Here is a 21845-nt window from a genome sequence, read left to right as displayed (position 1 = left end):
TAAGTTCCAACTGCTATCAAAAACGGAATTGCAACACTAAATCCAGTATCAGTAGCAGGGAAATTTTGATATTCGAAAATGCAAGTGGGTTAGTATAGCTACAAAACGATTGATGTTCGGAATTTGTGCCAATTTGTCAACGAAAAACCAAATCATATATATATACACATATATTAAGGGAAAAAATAAGTGTAGGAAATTTATACATACCGGTAAAATTATTGACTGCAAAACATTAGGTGAAATGCACATCAAATTGCTCCCGTATTAACGCAGGAATCTTTACCATGGGTATGGGTTGGTACATTTTATCGTAGGAGCGCAATAGTGCACTTATAGAAACTACTATCGGCAGAAGTATTAGAGTAACTGGGTAAAATGGTAACCGAAAGACAGTCATACAGGTTGGCGGAAGTGGTAAAACGAAACTTAAACCTAATCGGAAAATTAATTCGCTTTGCAAAGGTGACCTGTAACGTTTGCATTAAAAACTAGACAACATTTCGGCTGCAATAAATGAATTGTCCTGGAATGTATGTTCAAAAGGCATTCTACAAACATTTCAAGATCCGGTTCAGAGAAGATGTAAGGGAATTATCTGTCTTTAGCGCTTTTAGAGGCTTTAGCGATCAGTTAGTCTTGGCCACACAAAATGATTGAATTGGATTGGATCAGTTCGTTTTGCTTCTAAAAGGCTATTGTTTGCTGGTGAGAATCTCTCCGAATTTATCAGAAGCGCCATCAATCTTCAATTACAGTTCTTCGCATGGAACAGGACACACATGAAAAATTCATTAATTTTTTTAATCTATTTTTTTATGCATTTGGTATGATCGGATGAACAGAGAAGAAGTAAAACCCATGTTTCAAGCAGGCTGCAGGTGTTGGGGTTATAACTGAATATGGTGAAATCAACCACAAATTACCATCAGTTAAGCTAAGGGCTAGAAAAAAGTAAACGGTTCCATACCAACTCGTTGGTCACGACTAGGGAAGTATTACGACAAATATTTCGAAAAATTAAGATGACAAACAAAGTGTGTTAAACAATGGTTCGGCAATATCAATCAAACCGGTGCATACACATCGGTAGCAAGTATTCTCCAGGGAAGTCACAGAAAACGCTTCATACTCCTCCTTGGGTCAGTAGTAGTGATTTTGAAAACTTTGTAGTCCTTCTTTGTAAACAACCGAATAGAGTGTGTGCGTGTGTGCATGTGAGTACTGCTGCTAGCGCAGATGATAGATGTACGTCTCATTATCAAAGCAAAAACAGTTATCCGATACACACAAGAATAAAAATCGAAAGAATAGTCTATACATCTCCTACGCCACGAAATATAAGTAACTACGCAGTTTTTTTTTTACCAGCTTTAATAGATATTGTATTTCCAATGTTTTGTGGATAATTATTGTACAATTAGTCCTGCGATTCCTGCTTGATGCGTTTTTTACAACTCTTCTTATGTTTCAATACGTCGATCGCACTCAACATTTGCTGCTGACCACAGTTTGGGCAATCGTACCGCGTGATGTTTAGCTTTTTTGACGAACCCATTTCACTTGCTGTTGGCATCGGTACCATCGATTCGTCATCTTTTACCGGCTTGCAAACGACGGTGTGTTGCAGCTTCTGTAAGCCAGTCAAACGATACGTTCCTCGACAATGGTTACATTCCCAATCCTGTTCAAGAATTTGCTCCTGCAGCTGTACGCTCCAATCCGTCTCGACAACACTTCAGAGGGAAGAAAAAACCATATTGGTGATATTATAAATTTGCATTAAGGTAATGCTAAACTCCACATACCAGCCGTAAGTAATGTTTTCGGTCAAGAAAATGCCTCCTTTCGTTTCATTGTACAGTGGTTGAAAATCTTCCGCAAACGGGTTGGGATTGGGCAGTTCCATTCGTTGCTCACCATCTGCGTCATCGTCATCTACCATCGTAGGACCAACGTAAAGCGATTTCAGGTCTGCCGGAAGCAACTTTTTGATGGTGTAACAAATTTCCGTATTCATGTACTGTGCTAGACTGGACCACAGCTCAAGGTTCATCTGCTCGATCGAAGCGTTTCGTTCGTGTTTTGTTAGCTCACCGTCTGCCGTTATTGTGAGTGCTACGGAGCCAAATATAAGTAAAGGGACAATACAGTTAGCGGAGTAAATTTAACAACGAAAATCGGCCTATACCTTTTAACTTCTCTGCAAGCAACCGATTCCAGAGTCGTCTCAGTTTGGTTGCTTTCAACAGTAGCGCTTGACCTCTTTCCGGGGCTGGAAAGTCGAGACACAGCCATGCATCACACACGATCCTTGAGAAGCTGGTGTTCGTTTCAATCGTGTGTGCAAACAGCAATATTGTTTGGGCGGCCGGCATACGCAGTGTGTTGGTTAGATACGATTTGTTCGTTTCCAGTAGCGTCAAGTAGCACACAATTTGGTGACGAGAGCTGAGCGGTTGACGTGATTTGTATGTGGGCGGTTTCTCCTCAATTTCAGCGTCCGTCAGTTGCAGCAGTTGCGCATTGTTGCCGAAAAAACTCATCGGATGTAGCGAAACGTATGGCTTTGCACGGGTGTGAAAAAATTGCTCCGATAGGCTCTAGAATGTGAATTAGGGCATTAGGGTACAAAGAGAGATGAGATCGAAAAGTACGCATGATACGTTACCTTGCAGTAGTTGAACTCGTCTGCAATTGCCACCTGTGGATAGAGTCCACTGACAAGTATTAGCTTGAGCGTCATCAGATCTCTATAGCTGCAGGCGGTGGCTCCCGAAACGAGATGCTGCAGTTTGGAGGAATCGTGACTCAAACGAAACTCTACATCTCTTATGTCCACCTTTCCGTCGTCTGCTGCTTCATCGCCATCGTCGCCCATTCCCCAAGGGTCAGATTTGAGCAGCTTGCGCTTGCGCGGTGCTTCCATACGATGCGCTTTCCGAAGTTCCTTTAGCTGGCGTAGCTCACCGTTACGAATCGCTCGCTCCGCACTGGACAAATGATCGTTGTTTTGTGTCTCCATTAGACCGCAGTCCTGCAGTAGATCCTGGAACTGGTTGCGTAGTTTGGTGATTTCGTAGAACCGTTGCTCTTCCAGACCTCGGCGACGGCACCACACTTTGGTGCTTTCACTGCGTCGATCACCATCCTCACGGCGACCATAGTCGGTCCGATGTTGCTTAATCTCCAACCATTCCTTGTAAGCGTTTAGCAATGTGATTGGATCACCGTGATCGGACTCGAGTGATTTGCGTGCTCTCTGTGAATAGATTTTTGTTCCCCAGTTAGTGATCCCTGATACATAAACCCTAATTCGATTCGCCACAATTTACCTCACATTCCGGATCGCGGTACGCTCGATTGGTGAACGGGGACTGCACACTCAATGCTGCGGCCAGTGTTAGCACTGGTTGCAGTTGCTGAAACACACAACCCATCAGCAGCATCTTACCGATGCCAATGTCGACGGGAATCTTTGCCAGTGCTTTACCGAGCGGCGTAAGCTTTTCGTCCTCTGTCAATGCTTCCGCTTCCTTCAGACTGACGATCGCGTTCTCCACATTATCCATCGGTGGTGGTTCAACGAACGGAAACAAACGCGCATTCGGCAAGCCCATCGAAATCATTTGCAGCAGCAACGATTCCAGTGGCACCTTCAGGATTTCCGCCGTGCTGTACGCATCGAAGTCGTAAAACTGTTTTTCCGCATACAAGCGGTAGCAAATGCCTGGTCCGGTACGTCCGGCACGTCCCTTTCGCTGTTCTGCCGATGCTTTCGATATCCAGAACTCTTTCAACCGTTGCATCTTGGTGGTGGGATCGTAACTCATCTCCTTCACCTTTCCACTGTCCACGACGAACCGGATGCCATCGATCGTAACGGACGTTTCGGCAATGTTTGTCGATACGATGCACTTACGCATTCCGTCCGGCGCGTAATCAAAGACCTTGTCCTGCTCGGCGATCGAAAGCGTACTGTGTAGCGGTAGAATGATCCAGTTCTTGTTCTTCTCGTTATACTCCCGAGCAGCATCCACAATGGTCGTTATTTCGTTTAAACCGCTCAGAAATATCAGCACATCTCCTTTCTCCGTCGGTGGATACTTTTGGTCAATTAGTTGCAAAATTTGAATGTACGGTTCTGGGCTCATACGATCGCTCTGGGTTCGTTTGGCTGTACTGCCCGCTGCTCCAACCGGTACATCCTGCAGCTGGGGCATGTAGTGTAACTTTATCGGGAACAATCTTCCCGGCACCTCAATAATGCGGGCTTCCTCCTCGGAGAAATAATCCGCAAACAGCTTAATGTTGATGGTAGCCGACATGAGCACCAGCTTCAGATCGGGCCGTGCACGGATAAGACATTTGGCGATCCCTAGCAAAAAATCCCCATGCAAATGGCGCTCGTGCACCTCGTCCAGTATAATAACCGAATACTGCTCGAGATTGTCCTCACTTGCCAACTGTCTCAGCAGCAATCCTTCCGTAATGAACAGTATTTTGGTGTTGGTGTTTTTGCTACGCTCGAACCGTATCTGGTAACCAACCTCGGTGCGATACTCGGCCAACAGTTCGTACGCAACACGCTTCGAGAGGGAAATGCAAGCGATACGACGCGGCTGCGTACATGCTATTCCTTCATAACCGGCCCGATAAAGGTACTGCGGTACCTGGGTAGATTTGCCACATCCCGTATCACCTGCCAACACTACTACACGTTCGTTACGGACGGCTTGCACAATTTCCTCCCGATGTTTGGCGACGGGCAGATTGGCTTGTGCTTGACGTAGTTTGCGTAGTTTGTTGAATTTTTCCCGTTGACGAAAGTCTAGATAGTGCGTCACGATTTGCAGCAGCTGGGCCAGCTTGATGCGCGTTATGACACCGGAACCTGTTCCGCCTAAGCGAGCGTACAGTTCATCGATGGGAACTCGAAGCGATATGCAACATCCAAGGGCTTTACTGTACTCGGCAGGAATCGTTCCACTGGTACAGAGCTCGGCAGCTGGATTGGGTAGAATCGGTTGTCCGGTACGTTTTAACAACGCTTCGTACTTGTTCACAAACAGCCAGAAGTCAGTTACATCATCCACTAGCTGATCACGGACACAGTAACCTCTTAGCACACGGTTCAGCTCCGTTTTGTGGTTGAGAAAGGAGAAATGGATCAAATTTGTTTGCTCTGCTTCATTGCTTGACTTCAATGCACGAGATGCTGCTGGTGGACTGCGCAATCTGGAACGATGGTTTTTTCGCGAACCAGAATTTCTCGATCGTTGATCGTTGTGCCGGTGACTCATGATGTTATGGACAGCTTGGAATGAGAAACTATCATTAGTAGGACCAAAGATACGCGGGACAATCGGACAATTATAAATAAACACACGCAAATGTCGATTGAGAAACAGTTTTATTAGAGTTACTATTAGAAATAATCTAACAGTGAAACTAGAGATATATTGTCTAACCTGCCAAACGTCGTCAAAGATAGTAAAGATCACGAACGATTACTAGCAAAAAGCTTTGATCTGTTAAAGTTAATTTCAACAAGTGTTTAGAATTTATATAACGACTAGAAGTAAAGAGGGGCTCCATTCAAATTAAAGCAATTCAGTATTTAACTATCCACCGAGTTGCGGGCCACGCAGTTAAATTCATCTGTCTTTTCTACGTTAAATACACTGCCCTGCCTTTCGTAATCTTCTATAGTTTTTTGGTGGTTGCAAATTGATGTTACATTCAAGATGAATTCGAATAAAATGACTGATTTTTTAACGCTAAAATACAATACATTGCTTGTTATGTTTGTATGAATTCTACCAGCGACCAAAATATGGATCTTTAAAGATCAGAATAAAACATTAGCGTATTGTGTTCCCACAATGATTTTCATAAGAATGTAATAACCAATTCACCAGTTTACTACAAATGCAGAAAGGGAAGAACTTTTATAAATAATAAATAAAATAAATAAATAAAATAAAAAATAAATAAAGATTAAGTAGTGACAATGATAAAGGAATAGTTGTTGATTCCTTTATTGCAATTAAAAAATTAGATTTAAATTTTCAGAAAATATTTTTAGTAGAAACTTTGAATAAAACAAGTCGGGCAAAAGGATAATTAAAAAGGTGTTGACCTGCCATTCGGTTCTAGCTTGTGTGGTTTGATTTTACCCGTAGTAGCTGAACAGATACGAGTTGTACGCCGATCTTACCATCAGCGAGTTGGACCGAAAGCGGTTTGGCGGACTTCTACAGCAGGGAAGGTAGATAAGCTGGATGGTCAACCCGTTTTGTCGGAAACAACGATATGCTAACATTGAATTCTGATCAGTCAAATCCATCTAATGGCCAACTTTATGCCGTTTTTTTTCAATTCGTTAACTAACTCTCAGCGATACCGCACTCCTCCAATACAGACTTAATTGAACTTGTTTGTAGTAATGTTTCGTTAATGTTAATCAAAGTACTTAAAATTAATTAGATTTATCCATATAAAGCACGACCTGGTGGGAAGGTGTGCGCACGTTTTGAAGTCTGCTTGAATGCTATAATTTAACGTTTGATTTTTATTAGATTTATACGTGAGGAAGATTTGGTTGTTATTATTTTCTCTCTTTTTAAATTGTATATTTTTTCTATCTTTAAGATGCGTTTTGGTTAACGGTTTCGATAAGTTTAAGTGTGCGATATTACTTGCCTTGTTTATTTGTCTTAAACTCTGGTCACTAATTACTAGCTAATCACTAACATGATGTTGAAGTTGTCTCCTTACCAGCTCCTTACACATAATTGGTAGAGTGTATAACGTGATGTTCCTGTTTTCTTTTATTATTAATTTTGGTTCGTCACCCTCATACATACTTCCTTTACCGAGAAGTAATGTGATTGAAATTGTATAATCAACAATTTAATTGAAATGTCTCTTTCTTACTACCTTAATTATTCTCCTATATGGAAAAAACTAGCGTTTTGCTTCTTCTCCCACCTTCACAATATGTTAAGTTCGTTCGATTGCCCAGTTCTATTTTTCATAACAGGAATTATTTGTTTGATTGTTTCCGTTCTTTGTTTAGGTGCTTTGTATTTAGTGTCGCGCTTCTTGCTTAATGTATTTATGTTTGCACGTATGCACTTTTATTTATCTTTTAGAGAGAAAAGTTTTAAAACGTTGTTTAGATTTTTGTTTAAACATGATGTGTTATTTATGCGAGTGTCGTAAGATAATATTATGTTTTTTTTTACCCAAAAATTCACATTTTGTTTTTCTTGTTGTTCAGTTGTTGATCACTCATGTCTTATTATTATTACGATGGCAAAATATTTTGAGGGATAGTGATGTGTATATTTATATACGGCTCGAGTTTAAATATGTAATTTATTTATTATTAAGTACATATGTATAGCATTTATATCTATATAGGGGTAGCTCTGCAAGTTTCACTTTAGTGTTTATCTTCGATCCGATTCAGCACTCTGTATAGAGGCGCAAGAGGCGAACGGGTGAAAAATCGATCCATTTGTTCCATGCGTTCCGTGTTTCAGCGATTTGTAGTGTAGCTTTAAATAGTATATATGTATATACATACATACATACATACATATATAGAGAACATTATGTTCCTGTGTGTTTTTTGGTTTCTAACTAAATAGTTCGAAAGCTTGCCATCGATCGGTCTGCAAATTTTCGGGAGCGACAATCGTTTTCTCGGTGGTAATGCAAGGCGGTTGATAGATACACTAAACATTATTACACTACCACTTATCAACAAGCGTTCTCGTTCGTTAACAATTTGCGTAGTTAAACTAAAACATTTCGATACGGTTCTAATCTACTTCACTAAAGACTCTAAACAAACACAGTTCCGGGCCAAAAAATAACATTTGTCCCCCGCCAATTGGTGTAATGTAATATAATTTGGCAAATTTTGAAATTCAATACTCATAATATTGCATCGTCCCAATCTTTGTAATTTACAAACAATGAGCAAATGAGCAAGCGTATCTTTAGCGTTCGTTAAACTAGTGAACTTTAACCAAGGGGTTGAACCCGATAGTTGTCACACATTACAGCAGTACAATATCTTTTCTTTCTCCTAATTTTGTTCTTAGTTTTTGGCAATATGTATATGTACGTAGGTATGTAAGAGCGAAAAAGGCACGAGACAAGTGTAATCCCAATCTGTAAATGTGTTGGCTTTAGGTAACGAAGCCGTCTTTTTGCTTTTTGGTCGAATCGATAGTATCGTCGGTTTGGTCGGTCTCCAACGGTGGCAAAGGAAGTGTTACTGTGGAAGCTTCTAGCAGCGATCGAGGATCCATATCCCCGCCTAGGTCCATGGATAAAAATTACTAAACAACACCGTGCCTACCACGGTGTACCCGAAAAAGTACACCAGGATGGCCTGCTGGGGCCCATTCATCCAGCGAAAGTCAAGCAGATCGCTTAGCTCGATGTGATTCATTACATGGGTGCAACTGTTTTCCTCCCCATCCTTTACTTGCTTCGAAAGCTTGCGGATCACCTGGCGCTTGATGAACGTACGCTCGCCGGTAAAATATTCCGCCGTATACCAATACAGTACGGGGCTGGCAGCGCACAGCAGCCGGGTGGTTACTTGCACGTGTACGAAAAGCAACGAAAAGATGGTCAACACTAGTGCGTGTACCACAAATACCAGCGCAAAGCGATCGTAGGGACGCATTAGTTTGTGTTGCTTTTTGGTCAAACGAAACAACCCTAACCGGAGGGCGTAGTCCCAATGTTCACACAAATACCGGTAGGAGTTGCTCAGCGTCAAATAAATAGCCGGCAGTGCTAGTAGGAAGTTAGGCAGCTGTTTTAGCTCGTAGTATCGTAAAAAGCCCACATTCCAGTAGTGGCTCTGGACGTACGAGTACGACAGGGGCAGTAAATTTGTGCACCAGGGTGAAGAATCGTCCGTTTTGTTTCCGGCCAGTACGAGCCCATGTTCCGCCGCATACTCGCGCACATGATCGGGAAAATTAAACTTCTGCACGAAGCAAAACAGATAGTAATTGTACACCTGGGCGATGCCATAGTGAAACAGCACAATAATCAGCATCGAGAAGAGCCGCGAGCAGATGCAGATGATGTTGTGAAAGTTGACCTGGGCGGCGATGCGACGCACGGCAAAGTAGAGCACGAACCCGATGTTGAACATCCCGTTCGAGCGGCACAGAATCGACAGGCTAAGCGGGATGGTTAGGAAAATGGACGTCACATCCTCCATGCTCTGGTACATGACGACGAACGAAAGCCACGCGTACAAACTTTCCGTGTACGGTGCGGTGAAAAAGATCGAAGCTGGATTAAAACAAAACAGTAGGACAGCGATTTCCGCCCGCTTTTGGCTGCCGAGCACGTGCTTGCTCAGTCGATAGAGTGCTTTGGCTGCACCGATGAAGCACACCATGTTGAACAGTACGGCCAGCAGCAGCGAAAGCTCCCGGTAGCTTACGAATGTGACCACCTCGTAGCTGCTTAGTGCACTGGACACAATCTTCAGGATGAACGGAAATAGCGGGAAGAATGCGAGCGCATTCTCGTATGTGTAGCCGTGCTCGGCAATGTGCAGGAAGTATTGGCCATCCCAACGATTTAGTCCGCCAAGTGTGAAGCGTACCAGAGCGTCGAGTGGCCTTTCGGGTGCGTCTTTAGCGTGCGGAGCGACAAACACGCCTGCATCGTGATCCGGCAGCAGCAGGTTAGCGACGAGCTGTAGCATTATCACGAACAGGCGGCTACCGATGGCCAGCTTGGTGATTGATATGTGTAGAAAGGATCCGCTTGATGGTGGCAATTCGGTCATGGATGGTGATGATGGGTCCGCGTTTCTATCGTGATTCGGCGTTTCCCCGCGTGTCTGTTGTTGGCTGCTATGGTAATGATGCTGCTGTCGATGGTGATGTTGATGCACATGTTGTTGATGCTGTTGGTGTGATTTTCCATTGCCTACTACGTGCATCCGTCGCTTTGGCGACGTCGTGCCACCGTTGTAACATTCCGAAGGCATTTTTGCACCACCTCAGATCGGTGCAGTTGCCGAGATACATTAATTTTGCTCCTTCTCAGGATGTTAATGCAACGGGAAACAGTTGTATTTATGTTATCGTTGTAGCATTTGAGACCCAAGCTGAAACCGAGTGCTTCGACTGAACAACAATGAAAACTTCACTACACACACACACGCGCGCCGCTCGTACTTTGTTTGGCCCCTGGAAAAGAGAGGGAAGAAATTGTATTCAGGTTTCGTGCCATTAAACGTTAAAAATTGTAAGGAAAGAAAAATGTAACTACCCAATTTTTTCTATTGGGAAAAGTTTTTTAATGCCCTTTTTCCCAGCCGTGTTGGGAACAAAACGCACACCCTCTCACTATAAGGGACTATAACACACTGTTTCACTTTTGGTGGTGGTGGAAAATCCTGATACAAAATCTTTCTTCTTTCCCCGGGGCCAACACACTTCCATGTGACCGTGCTGATCTCGCTCGCTGTACGGTGTAGTGCGCGTGTTTCTTTGAATACAAGGGGGGTGGCTGGCTCTCCCGCTACGAACCATGCGACCAAAACAAAAGCCACGATATTGCTTGCGTAAAGCAAACAAATGCTTGGTGATTCGCAACTAACCTAGATAAACTCCCAATATTGAAACGTTCCACGGTTGCTTAGATGACGGAGAGACTGGGGGTTTCCCTGGTTTTTATTTATCTGTTTGGTTGCTATGTTTGCGGTTTGGTCTTGTTAGGGTAATCGGACCGGGTCGACTACTACCAACACTACCTTAAGCGAGCAATCGAACCACAAAATATAGTCTGGGGATAAAATGAGCTGTTTTACGGAGCTCGGTTCGGGATATAGGTTGGCGAAGGTACGCGCACGCGTTCACCGTACGTTTTCCGCGTGTTTAGAGTTCGCGCGAGAGTTGGGAAAAGTGTTGTGTGTAAATATGTGTGTATTGTATTGCTGAACACGAACATAATGTTACTTACAATAGCGCGAGAACCGGAACACTACCAGAATATGTGTCTGGCCTTAAGTTGTGCACTTTCTTGTGAGTTTATGAACACAGAGAAACCTCATTCTTGTACTGGAAAACTTTGTTTAATTGCAACTTTTCAAGAAGACGAAGTACATAACAACAATTTCCATCTTTCAACTTGCACGAACCAGCAGGAGAGGTTCGGCCAATGCGTCATTTTTTGACAAATGGTTCTTGAAGTGTTGTTTTGGCAAAAAAAATTCTGTTCCTCTACTATCCTCCTCTACCTTATTTCTTCCCTATTACTCAGAATACAATATGTTAGAATAAGAATTTAATATTTCATGTAGAAGAATAAAAGAATCGTTTGAATATTTGAAATATTACCCAGATGCAGAAACGAAATCATTCCACCCGGATAATCGAGCGACCACCATGCTTTGACGTTTCCATTTGCTTTGGTTTTGTACCGACCTTGCAGCTGAGCTTGTTCATTTCTGCTGTTTCCTTTGTTATGATGCATAACAATTTGTGGTCCATATTCGTACGTTGTTTTGTGGTTCCTTAATATTGTGCAGCGTAGTTATGGTGCATTCTTAAACTGAAATCTCGTAACGCTTTCAACGCCGATGTGGGATTGCGCAGTGATTGGTTGCCCGAACGGCCGGTTCAACGCCCAGAAAAGTTTGGCCCGTGTCTCTTTTCATGTGTTTCCGCATCCCGTGCGTGAAGCAAATCGCTTCCGACGATGGCTTTCCATTATCAACAATCCGCGGCTGCTGCGTATGCCCCCGATGAACGTATTCAAGAGTGCCCGCGTCTGTCGCCGGCATTTTGGGACGGATTGTTTCAATGGCGAGTGTCGTAATTTGCTTCCGATCGCCATTCCCACACTCAATCTGCCGGAGGTGAGGCCTGTAGCGCTAGTGCAGCCGATGGATGCGGTGGGCGATGAGCTGGAACGATTACTACGGGAAGAGCGTAGACAGCAGCTGAAGCGACACGGTGCCATCGAGACACCGTTCGATGATGAGACAAACGAAAATGGCAAACGATCAAAAATAGGCATTACTTTGCTGTCATCGGATGTGGACGAAGCCGAATGCAGTACCGGTGATCGATTCATCGACAGGATTATTGAGTTCGATGTAAAACAAGATTATGACGATGCGTCGTTGGCTAGCGATTTAAGACTGTCGACGGTGTGCGGTGAAAGTTATGGGTTGTCCAGTTTCACCGGGTTGGTGATGAACCGATCTGCTGATTTGGATGCACTGAAGCAGGTGGAAATACTAAACGAACCTCCCGAGACGTTGTTGAATGATTCCCCCACACCGGCCGATCGATCGGGACACGTGCCGATAGAAAAGGGATACGAACAGCTCGTTCGAGAGTTCGCCAGTGAGGCTAGTAATGATGAGCAGGAGGAACAGCATATCCAAAGAAACGCGGACTGTTTGAACCTACATGATGATAAACCGCAGACGGCGGAGGACAACACTATGAAGCTGAGTAGTACTTCACGGTTTCCAAAAGGTATGTATGTGTTTAAAATATTTTTAGAAGAAGTTGCGTCTCGAGCCCCTCAATGAAACCTATCAGAACGTCAATAAGCAACATTACTCGAAATGATCTAATATAGGTTTGCCATGTGCGGCGCTTGTGTGACTTTATCTCTTCAATCAACATTCCGAGTTGCTGCACGTCTTCAAAGTTTCGAATCTATCTGGTATTACTGTTTAAGGTGAGGTGTCAGGCAACCTATTAGGTTTAATATTGTTTCTACAAGGTTATCGAGTTTTTTTTTCACAAAAAATACACAATGGCAAAGGTTGCAGTGTTTAAGCTGAATTTCGGTCTAATATTTTTCTAAATTTTATATAACTCAAGTGCGCTAAAGTAAGTAAAATTTAAACCTGAATAATTGAATGCGATTTGTTGATTGGAGCTTTTTGTAACGTAGTTGTTTTGTTTTTAATTACTTCTAATTAACGGTCTGGGTGCTACTATTACTTATTAATATTAGTATGACAATAGTTGACGCTGTCGAGAAAACATTTCACATTATTTGGTTCTTGTTTAATGCAAACTTAGAAGATTCTGCTCAACGTAACTAAAATATGCGATCATTTTCCAGTCGCAAGCAGAACAAACAAACGATCAAACGATCTTCCAAGCGAAACGCTTCAGTTTGTTTACACTCAAGCCGTCAAAATGTGCAGCCGGTTTTGAACGAAGCTAGTGTCAAAACCAACCATCTTGTTTGAAAGAAGATGTCACTCATTTAACGAAACGTCATGCTGGGGCGATGTGTAAATACATCTATCATCGTGAAACGAATTTAAACTTGATTGTGTGCAGATGCAGCAGCTGCTAATCGCTCTGCTGTAGCTTAAATTACGCTCCAGTGTCCCCCAAACTCACATCAGCCTTGTACATCGAAGTCTGAGCAAGATTGCGTACGGTACAGTATCTTGTACCGGGTTGTGCGTGCGTGCAGAAGGATTCCCCATCCAAGGATCAGCGCTCTACAAAAGAATTACGGTGTTGTGATTGTGTGTGTGTGCGGGCTTGTATGCGAGTAAGGGACACGGTCTTTTTCATGATACGCGGCACTTGATGCCCTGCTGTTTGAAAACCGCGGAGAAAGTTGCGCCCACAGGAGTGTCGAGTGCATTTCGGTGTTGCTAATCGCGTCCAGAATCTGCAAACAAGATTTTGCCACCCCAAAGGACGGAAGGTCGTGCATTGCGTTATTGGGTTGGCGGCTCACTGTAACTAAGGTGGGGTTGAGTACAAGCGTAAAACCGATAGGTGGCGGCGACAGTGACGACGATTGAAACCAGACCGAAAGCCTCTCCCTTTCCGGACGCGCGCAGAGTGGTGCATTTTTGGAAAGTCCTGCGAACGCAACGAAGCCCGGGAGTTCGAGAGTACTTGCGAAGGAACAGCCGGAACCAGAATGTTGCCATGTAAGCGAGCAGTGCACATTTTCCACGGGTGGTCACTTCCTTATTGTTTTAGCAATCGTTATTTACTTGTGAACTTTGCCGGATCCATATCATTTCCTGTTTTCTTTTGTTCTCTTGGTGGGTGCGTATGTGTGTTTTATTTGTTTGTTTGTTTGTGCGCGGGTTGCTATACGTTCTGTTTTGTGAGTGGCTTTAACAATGTTTAATTATATAATACTCGTGTTGCTACTGGTGGTGTGTGGCCATATTTATGCGGTGCCCATGGTTCTGCTGCGTTGCTTTGTGTGACAAATTCGGACGACATACACGATGGCAAGCTTTTTAATGCTGCAATGCGGATTAAGTGGAGCCTTGCTTCCCCTAAAACCGTTTCCAAGGGTCGTATTCCGACAGGTGAAGCCGCTTACAGAAACATGATCTAATTAAAGATTTTTTTTTTTGGAAGCCGTGGTTTTGTGTCTGGATGGATTAATGGCAGCCAAACGAAAATCTCCAACACTGTGTCATTTAGCAATGAAGATCAACGTGGCATCCTTAAAAAGATGTCCGACCGCAAAGGGGCTTAATATCCTTACACATAGATTTCGTTTTCTTTGTTCGGTTCGGTGCTGTTGCTTAAAAACAACGTTCATTCCCCGTTAAACTGGATTGATGGTTCCGAAGCAAAGAAAATTTCGCTTTCATCAGACCTACCGTTGTTGGTGCACACCCGGGTATCTAGGTCAACGTTAACAACCAGCCCACCCGACCGAAAGCGAAGCAAAGAGAACGGTCGAAAAGCAGCTGGGAAATGTGATGGCCCCCGCGATGATGATGAGCGTGCTTACACACAGAATTTGCTGCGATGGTGTATGTGTACGCACACGAAAAATACACAAAAATGGAGAATAAGATTTTGTGCAATCTGAAGGCGAGAAAAAAAAAAACGTGATACATCAGAATCCCATGTTTAATGCATGGTGCAATTGACCATTTGGCTTGGTGCATGCGCGTGATCATTTTTATTTGTTTGAGCCTCGTGCGTGAAGGGATAAACAATTCAACTGTACACACATACAGCGAACGATCATCATTCAATAAGAGTACAGTACAGTATCGTCAATCACAGTACAATTAATTATAGGCGCTGATTTATTTTTTTTGAGGGTTTAAAAATAATTTTACAGCAGCGTTTTCCACTCGCGTGGATTGTTTACTTATTCTGAAAGCGTTTAATAGGGACCGACGGGTGCAGATTGTGCGGAAATGTCTGACCTATTTTTCCGATGATGTACTCCATACAGCTAGGCTCTTTATTTGAAGAAAAATCATTGATAACGAGTGCCCTTGTTTAGCGTAAATGTAAGAGTAAGTAAGAGTTAAACTACTACTAGATAAAGAAGAATTAATACGGGATATTGTCGTTGGTCATTCGATCAGGTGGAAAAGCAAGCAGATTAGGGATGCGGAAAATAGCAGGATAGGACCCCACATAATTTCCAATCACGTTCAAATAAGCCTGAAAATCCTTATCTTATAGAATCTCAATCGAATCCCTAGCGATCTCTATCCTAATCCGAATCCTAATCGAATCCCAAGGTGATCGAATTTAGCATTCAGCATCGAATCTGTTTCGAATCATTCTTGGCATTGAATATTCGAAGCAGGCTTAAATGACTGAAATTTTTATTTACATTCAAGTACGACGGCTCTCCGCCGTACTGTCTGCCCTTGGATAAAACCCAAGACTCAGAAAAAAAACATCTAAATGGAAAATAAGATTCCTCATTAAATTGGGGTTTTGTTCTTTACACAAAAGCAACCCCGCAAAACACCCATTGCAGAAACGGTGGGCTACCTTCCCCACAGAAGAAAAATCCAAATTTTGGTTTGGATCAAGAGCTCCTTTTTTTTGAGCACTTTTTTCAAATCATTCTGTTCCTCACATTTTTAGCCAAAAGATTTACGGTATCGTCTTTCGGATGATAATTCCGTTACTTTGTTAAACTCTTCCAACTCTTGTTGGAAAATGTTGTATTCCAGTTGATTCATCAAGTTGTGTCACACCACGAGGACAATAAATTGTTATGACTGCAATATTTTCAACTTCGGTAAATCAACTCCTCTTTACTATGTCTCGTGTCTCATTTTTGTGTTGTTGTACACTAATAATATAACTGCACCTTTTATGCCTTCCAGTTTATTACACTACATTTAATGTATGCTCGTGGGATCCGATTATTTACCGCTAAACAATCACAGACTTCCATTTCCAACCTTTCGTTCTAGATGATGTTTACGATGCCATCTTGTTTATCATTTTCCTGCGCTTTGTCATGCTGTTTATCTTCCTCGTGAAGCGATTTCGTTAATGTGATTTTGTTCCTTGAGATTAGAGTCAAGTGTATACATATGACAGAAAAGAAGTACAACTAAAAGGTGTGAAGAAAAGTACACCTTTACTTAGTGATAAGCAACAGGGACAACAGCAATAGCAAACAGTCTGTACATTTTTGTATTATGACGACACACTGTAGTGTGCAAAACCGTATAGTACGGTGCATAATTAATCTGCCATCCAATTAACATAAAACCTGTCATCGTTTTTAAGCTGATAGGCGAAAATTGCAAAGCGGCATTGAGTAATCCGTTACACTCTTTGGTTGCTCCCCAGTAGCCGCTTGACTTGATAGTGTGATTTTTGTTTGATAATGGATTTAGTGGTCGCTTTGCGCTAGAGCACTGACCTTGGTACAAATTGGGAGTATGTATTCTGAATCATTCGTATCAGCTGAGCCGAAAAACGCGCTTTTGCTTCGCGTTAATCACATGAAATCCATATTTGATGGAAACGATGGAGGAAGATCCACTGTTGGTGCGATTGTCGAGTGGAGTCTTCTTGTATTTGATTGTGGCTGTTGGTACATTACCGTCACACATCTTATCAACAACAGGAAGAGCATGCATGCATGTTGGTCGATGTGTGAATGTCAAAGGATAAGGTTGTTGTGTGGAATGTTGTTAAATGTTTTTCTAGTATGAATATAGTCCAAGAACCTGCTGACCGAAGAACAGTTCAGCTTTGGCCGCCATGCTGTCATTAATACTGAAGATGTGCTGCCATCGGGGTAGACTTTCGATCTGTGACACTCACATCACGTCACGAGCGATCTGTAGCATGCGTGTGATGCTTTCTCTTTTTTCTTTTCCGTGTGATTGCAGCTCCACTCAACGAAGAGTTCTTCCAGAAGTGTCGTACCGACTTTTACGACTGCCCAAAGAATGTGCTCGCGCAGAACGTGTGCACCCGGATAGACCCGTTCGATGCGTGTTTGTCGCGAAAATCGCTAGAAAACACGCAACACGTCTTCACGTATAAGGTGGGTGTGGGTTCTACACGGTACGATGGAATGCTTCGTTGCTATTAATCAAATTTGGTTTCCTCGCAGATCGAGAACGAAGGCAAACCGCTGACGAACCAGAAAAGTTCGGGCCGCTGCTGGCTGTTTGCGGCACTGAACTGCATTCGCATCCCCTTCATCAAGCAGTACAATCTGGACGAGTTTGAGTTTTCGCAGGCGTATCTGTTCTACTGGGATAAGATCGAGCGGGCCAATTACTTCCTAAACAATGTGGTGGACACGGCCAAGCGGGGTGAAGCGGTTGACGGACGTTTGGTATCGTTTCTACTGAACGATCCAACGTGCGACGGTGGCCAGTGGGACATGCTGGTTAATCTGATCAACAAGCACGGGCTGATGCCGAAGAAATGTTTCCCGGAAAGTTACAGCTGTGAGGCAAGCACCCGGATGAATTCGGTCGTAAAGAGCAAGGTAAGAGTTTGGGTGGTCGGATGCCTCGAAAGGATGAGCCTTTTTAAAGCGTATTTGTCTCACCCCCCCCCTGTCAGCTCCGTGAGTATGCGAAGGATTTGCGCAAACTGATCGACAATGGTGCATCGGACGATGAGGTGAAGGAACGGATAAAGAAGCAGATGAACGAGGTGTACAACATCGTTGGCATTTGTCTTGGCATTCCGCCGGAAAAGTTCACCTGGGAGTACTATGACAAATCGAAGAAGTATCTTAACATCGGTCCGATCCGTCCGATCGATTTCTACGAGAAGTATGTGAAGCCTTACTTCAACGTTGACGATAAGGTGTGTTTGGTGACGGATCCGCGCGCATCGAACCTGTACGGCCGCTCGTACACGGTCGACTGTCTCGGGAATGTGGTGGGTGGACGGCAGGTGCTGTACAACAATCAGCCGGTCGAGCTGCTGCTCGATTTGGTCACGAAAGCGCTAAAGTTTGGTGAACCGGTCTGGTTCGGGTGTGAGGTTAACAAACGTTTTGCCGGCAAGCAAGGCATCGAAGATTTGGATGTGTAAGTATGAAAGTGGAGACAGAGAGATAGCAATAAGGATGGCTGAATGGGTTTTTTTCGGCTGTTATTTGTAGGCATGACTTCAAGCTGGTTTTTGGAGTAGACATTCAGACTACGATGGATAAGGCCGATCGGCTGCTGTACGGCGAGTCGATGATGACACACGCGATGGTGTTTACGGGAGTGTCGGTTGATGTGAGTATGGTTTACAGTTTCAACGTTACGATTAAATAATTATGTCTCCGTACTTTCGCGATAGGAAAAAATGTGAAAATGAAATCATTTGAATACTGGGTTAATCTGGGTGAATTATGTGTTGGTTTTATGTGCTGAAGAACTATTTTTGGGGGTAAAAATAATTTCATTTGTGGAAACAAATGCTAAAAAAGTGGTTATGAGTTTGATACTCGCCCAGAAAACACATAAAAACGGATTGATTATGTTACAACAATCCATGCTATCAAAAGGCCTTTTAAGGCCTATTTAACGTCTGAAAACGAGAGTAATATTGTTTTAAAATATTTTTTTATGGGATATAAACTATATACTATATATTTTCGCATTCTTTCCTACCGCAAGATGTTTAAAAACCCCCACACAGGCATCATGAAAAACTAGGGTTACATTGAATTCTCTTTCTCTCGCTCTCTCTCTGATCTATCAAATGCAGCCCAACAGCCAAAAGCCGACCAAGTTCCGCGTGGAAAACTCCTGGGGTGAGGATCGTGGCGAGAAGGGTTACCTAATAATGACGGCCGAGTGGTTCAAAGAGTTTGTGTTTGAGGTGGTCGTCGATCGCAGCATAGTGAGCCAGGACGTGCTGGATGTATTTGATCTCCCGCCAATAGTGCTGCCCGCCTGGGATCCCATGGGCACGCTGGCGAAGTAAAACGGATATTGATTTGAGCGCCGTGCTACGTGATGTGCGTTTCGTTTGTTCCATCGCGGGCAGAAGCAGCCGCACACGTCTATGATCCATCCATGCTAGGAAGAAACCCGTTTATTCGCTATAAAATGCTTTTCCTAAAAAGTCATACAATCATCTAAAGTAATTTTTGCAGCTTGTAGATATGTATGTTCGCTTCACAGGCGCTTAGTGCTGTCGCTACTGCTGCCTACCGTTTTGCTGCAACGACGGATGGTTTCTAACACCCCATTTTTGCATATATGGAACAATCACGCCCTCTAAAATCCTTTTTCCCTTATGGTGTAGACCTCCGTGGTTGTGCTGATGGGTGGAACAACGACCGCTGCGCGTTACGCCCGTTACATATAAATTGAATTACTCTGATATACAAACAATTAAAATTTAGGGATATAGGTTGAACAAACAAAATGTCCGTTAGATATGAGATGAAAGCGATACGAAAGCAGAAGAAAGAAGTGTGAATAATAACAAGAATTATAACATTTTTATAACGAAAAAAAGGAGAAATAGAATTTGCAATATATTTCAATATCTCTCTAATCCATAACCGTGGGTGGTGTTTAGCACACTCTCTAACTGTGTATTTTGTTTACTAGAATTTTGTTTCATCACGACACGTGTATCGTGTGTGTTGTTTTACGTCTTTTTGCGGGCCACATTTCTGCGATAGATATCGTACTCGTACCGCAGCTTTGACCATATGCCTTGGCACATTTTCAGTAGCCGCGTATCAGGTACCGTTTGCTTCCGTTCGTGGCGGTACACGTGCCGTACGATGTGTCCAGCGGCCGCAAACTGCTCCCTCTGTACAAGCGATATGGCAAGGTACAGCTTGCACCGGGCAACGAGTGAAGGATCACCCAACCGAAAGGCTAGCTCCATTTGGTGCAGCGAAATTTTACCCGCCGTATCGGCACAGGCCGGTTGATAATTGCCGAGGGCGGAGAAGGCACCACCGAGAGTTGAAAGCCATGCCATTAGTTCGGTTATTTCCACCAATTCCCATATCATGCGGACGGCACGTTCACCCCTGTAAGTCGATTGAAACCGGTTGGCTGTGTATAATCAAACTATCTTCGAATGGATGCGAATATCCAGGCCTTACCAATGGTAATCTAAGTGCTCTTTGGCGGGAGGAACCAGTTTTACGACGAGTGTTTTCGACGGTACACCATAGTTTGCCAGTGCATTTGCCACTTTAAGCCGATAGCGATGAAAGAATCGTAAATTGAGTAACAAATCTACTAGCTGAAGCGGTTCGGTTGTGATGCACGACGGAATGTTTTTGGGTCGGGTTGCTTGTTTTCGTATCCGAATGGTATTTCTTTGAACATTGCATTTCTCTATACTTCCAAAGTAATCACAAATGTAGAAAAATATCCTTGCCATCCGCACTATTTTTCGTGTTTTAATAGTAGAAGGAACGAGCGGGGCAGAATTAGCCGCATACGAGTTTGTTATTGTTTTTATTTATAAGTTGGACGTGCTTGACTTTGATCGTTTGTTTAGTGTAACTAGTTGAAGGTTTGAAAATGCTTTCCCGAGCAACAATTAGGTTTCGGTTGAAAGAACATAGAGGGCGCTCGCTCACTGAGTTTGGTGTTTGAAATGGTCGTTGTTTTGGTAGTGAAAATAGCAAAAAAGAGTTTTTATTCATTTTTGATTAAAAAGAAGAAAAAATAGTAATGTACGAGAAATATTCATTAGCATTGCTTATTAATGCAATCTCTTGAACGAATATGGCTAGCAATTAGTGAGATAATAAAGGTTTAACTTTGATTAAAAATGACTTTTCTTGCTAATTCTCTTTTTAATCTTTTGAATTAAATTTAATTTAATTAAACACTTGGAAATCATAATTTGTCAACGATTTTCAACAACACACAAATACACAATTAACACATATTTTCTTACTTTATTTGAGCTATATATGTGCTCAGCACGCTGAAATCGTATTAATAAATATCGGTACAAAAGTAGAGCTCTGCAAGCCTTAAGGTTGGTAGATCAAATAAAAGGCAGCTACTGTTGACGACCTAACTCCACAAAGGTGCGCCTTTGTGAAATTCCTAAGCGTAAATGAAATGTTTTGCATCATATTTCAATTCTCTTTTACTTTGCACAATTTCATCTTCTGTCGGATTAGTTGATACAAATAAAGTAGTGCTCGTTAAAATAGAAGTGGTTATAGAAAAAATCAACATCAAAATCAAATTCCACATTTAACCTGCTGTGCGTATGGAAGATGTAGCTTCAGACGACAGCTGACATGGATTATACAGAAATGGTTACCCTAGCACACCTAACCTTTACTGCACCCAAATTGCAGCTTTGTATCTCTGTTCCCTAGGCCATAATACCTAACCTAAAGCAACACCTAACGCATCTTATTATGTTTTATTATCCGGTTCAATCTATAACTATCGCCCAGCCGGCGATATACTTCCCACGTTGTCCCAGCCACTGACTCCAATCGATCTTCCATAACTAGGGCCCGTGCCCTTGGACCAGAGCTGAAGTTGGCCCTGGGCAAGGAGTTCGAGTCGAGGAGTCGAGCACGCTGGACACCGG

The 21845-nt window shown here is 43.0% G+C and overlaps 5 protein-coding genes across 7 annotated transcripts in view; 2 read left to right on the top strand and 3 right to left on the bottom strand.

The window, feature by feature from the left end:
- Nucleotides 1–19251, top strand: part of LOC126557939 (bleomycin hydrolase) — a 56603-nt gene extending 37352 nt beyond the window's left edge. Inside the window, exons 2-7 of one of the 3 annotated variants that reach the window (XM_050213867.1) lie at nt 13955–13981; nt 17183–17340; nt 17410–17793; nt 17871–18346; nt 18421–18541; nt 19017–19251. In XM_050213867.1, coding sequence (XP_050069824.1) covers nt 13972–13981; nt 17183–17340; nt 17410–17793; nt 17871–18346; nt 18421–18541; nt 19017–19235 — 1368 coding nt within the window. In that variant the 5' untranslated portion in view covers nt 13955–13971 and the 3' untranslated portion in view covers nt 19236–19251. Of the gene's footprint in view, nt 1–11638; nt 12546–13954; nt 13982–17034; nt 17089–17182; nt 17341–17409; nt 17794–17870; nt 18347–18420; nt 18542–19016 lie in introns of those variants that run through there. The other 2 variants (XM_050213868.1, XM_050213866.1) reach the window with 2 other exon arrangements.
- Nucleotides 1–21845, top strand: part of LOC126557820 (splicing factor ESS-2 homolog) — a 126758-nt gene that overhangs the window by 51909 nt on the left and 53004 nt on the right. The window lies entirely within an intron of this gene.
- LOC126556806 (probable ATP-dependent RNA helicase DHX34) lies at nt 1421–5303 on the bottom strand. The gene is made up of 5 exons (XM_050212324.1): nt 3336–5303; nt 2672–3262; nt 2192–2603; nt 1809–2118; nt 1421–1736 (listed from the first exon to the last, which is right to left on the bottom strand). Exons 1-5 carry the CDS (start codon nt 5301–5303, stop codon nt 1421–1423), a joined length of 3597 nt encoding a protein of 1198 aa, XP_050068281.1.
- On the bottom strand, nt 8336–10054 carry LOC126557574 (GPI mannosyltransferase 2). Its single transcript, XM_050213386.1, has one exon. The coding sequence runs from the start codon at nt 10040–10042 to the stop codon at nt 8336–8338; it is 1707 nt and encodes a 568-aa protein (XP_050069343.1). The 5' UTR covers nt 10043–10054.
- On the bottom strand, nt 19911–20667 carry LOC126558993 (uncharacterized protein F58A4.6). Its single transcript, XM_050215084.1, has 2 exons — nt 20380–20667; nt 19911–20304 (listed from the first exon to the last, which is right to left on the bottom strand). The coding sequence occupies exons 1-2, from the start codon at nt 20661–20663 to the stop codon at nt 19911–19913; spliced, it is 678 nt and encodes a 225-aa protein (XP_050071041.1). The 5' UTR covers nt 20664–20667.

Source organism: Anopheles maculipalpis, chromosome 2RL (genome assembly GCF_943734695.1).
Source record: "Anopheles maculipalpis chromosome 2RL, idAnoMacuDA_375_x, whole genome shotgun sequence".
NCBI lineage: Eukaryota > Metazoa > Arthropoda > Insecta > Diptera > Culicidae > Anopheles > Anopheles maculipalpis.
The sequence above is the reverse complement of the archived record's forward strand: the minus strand, read 5'-3'. Positions and strand labels throughout refer to the sequence as shown.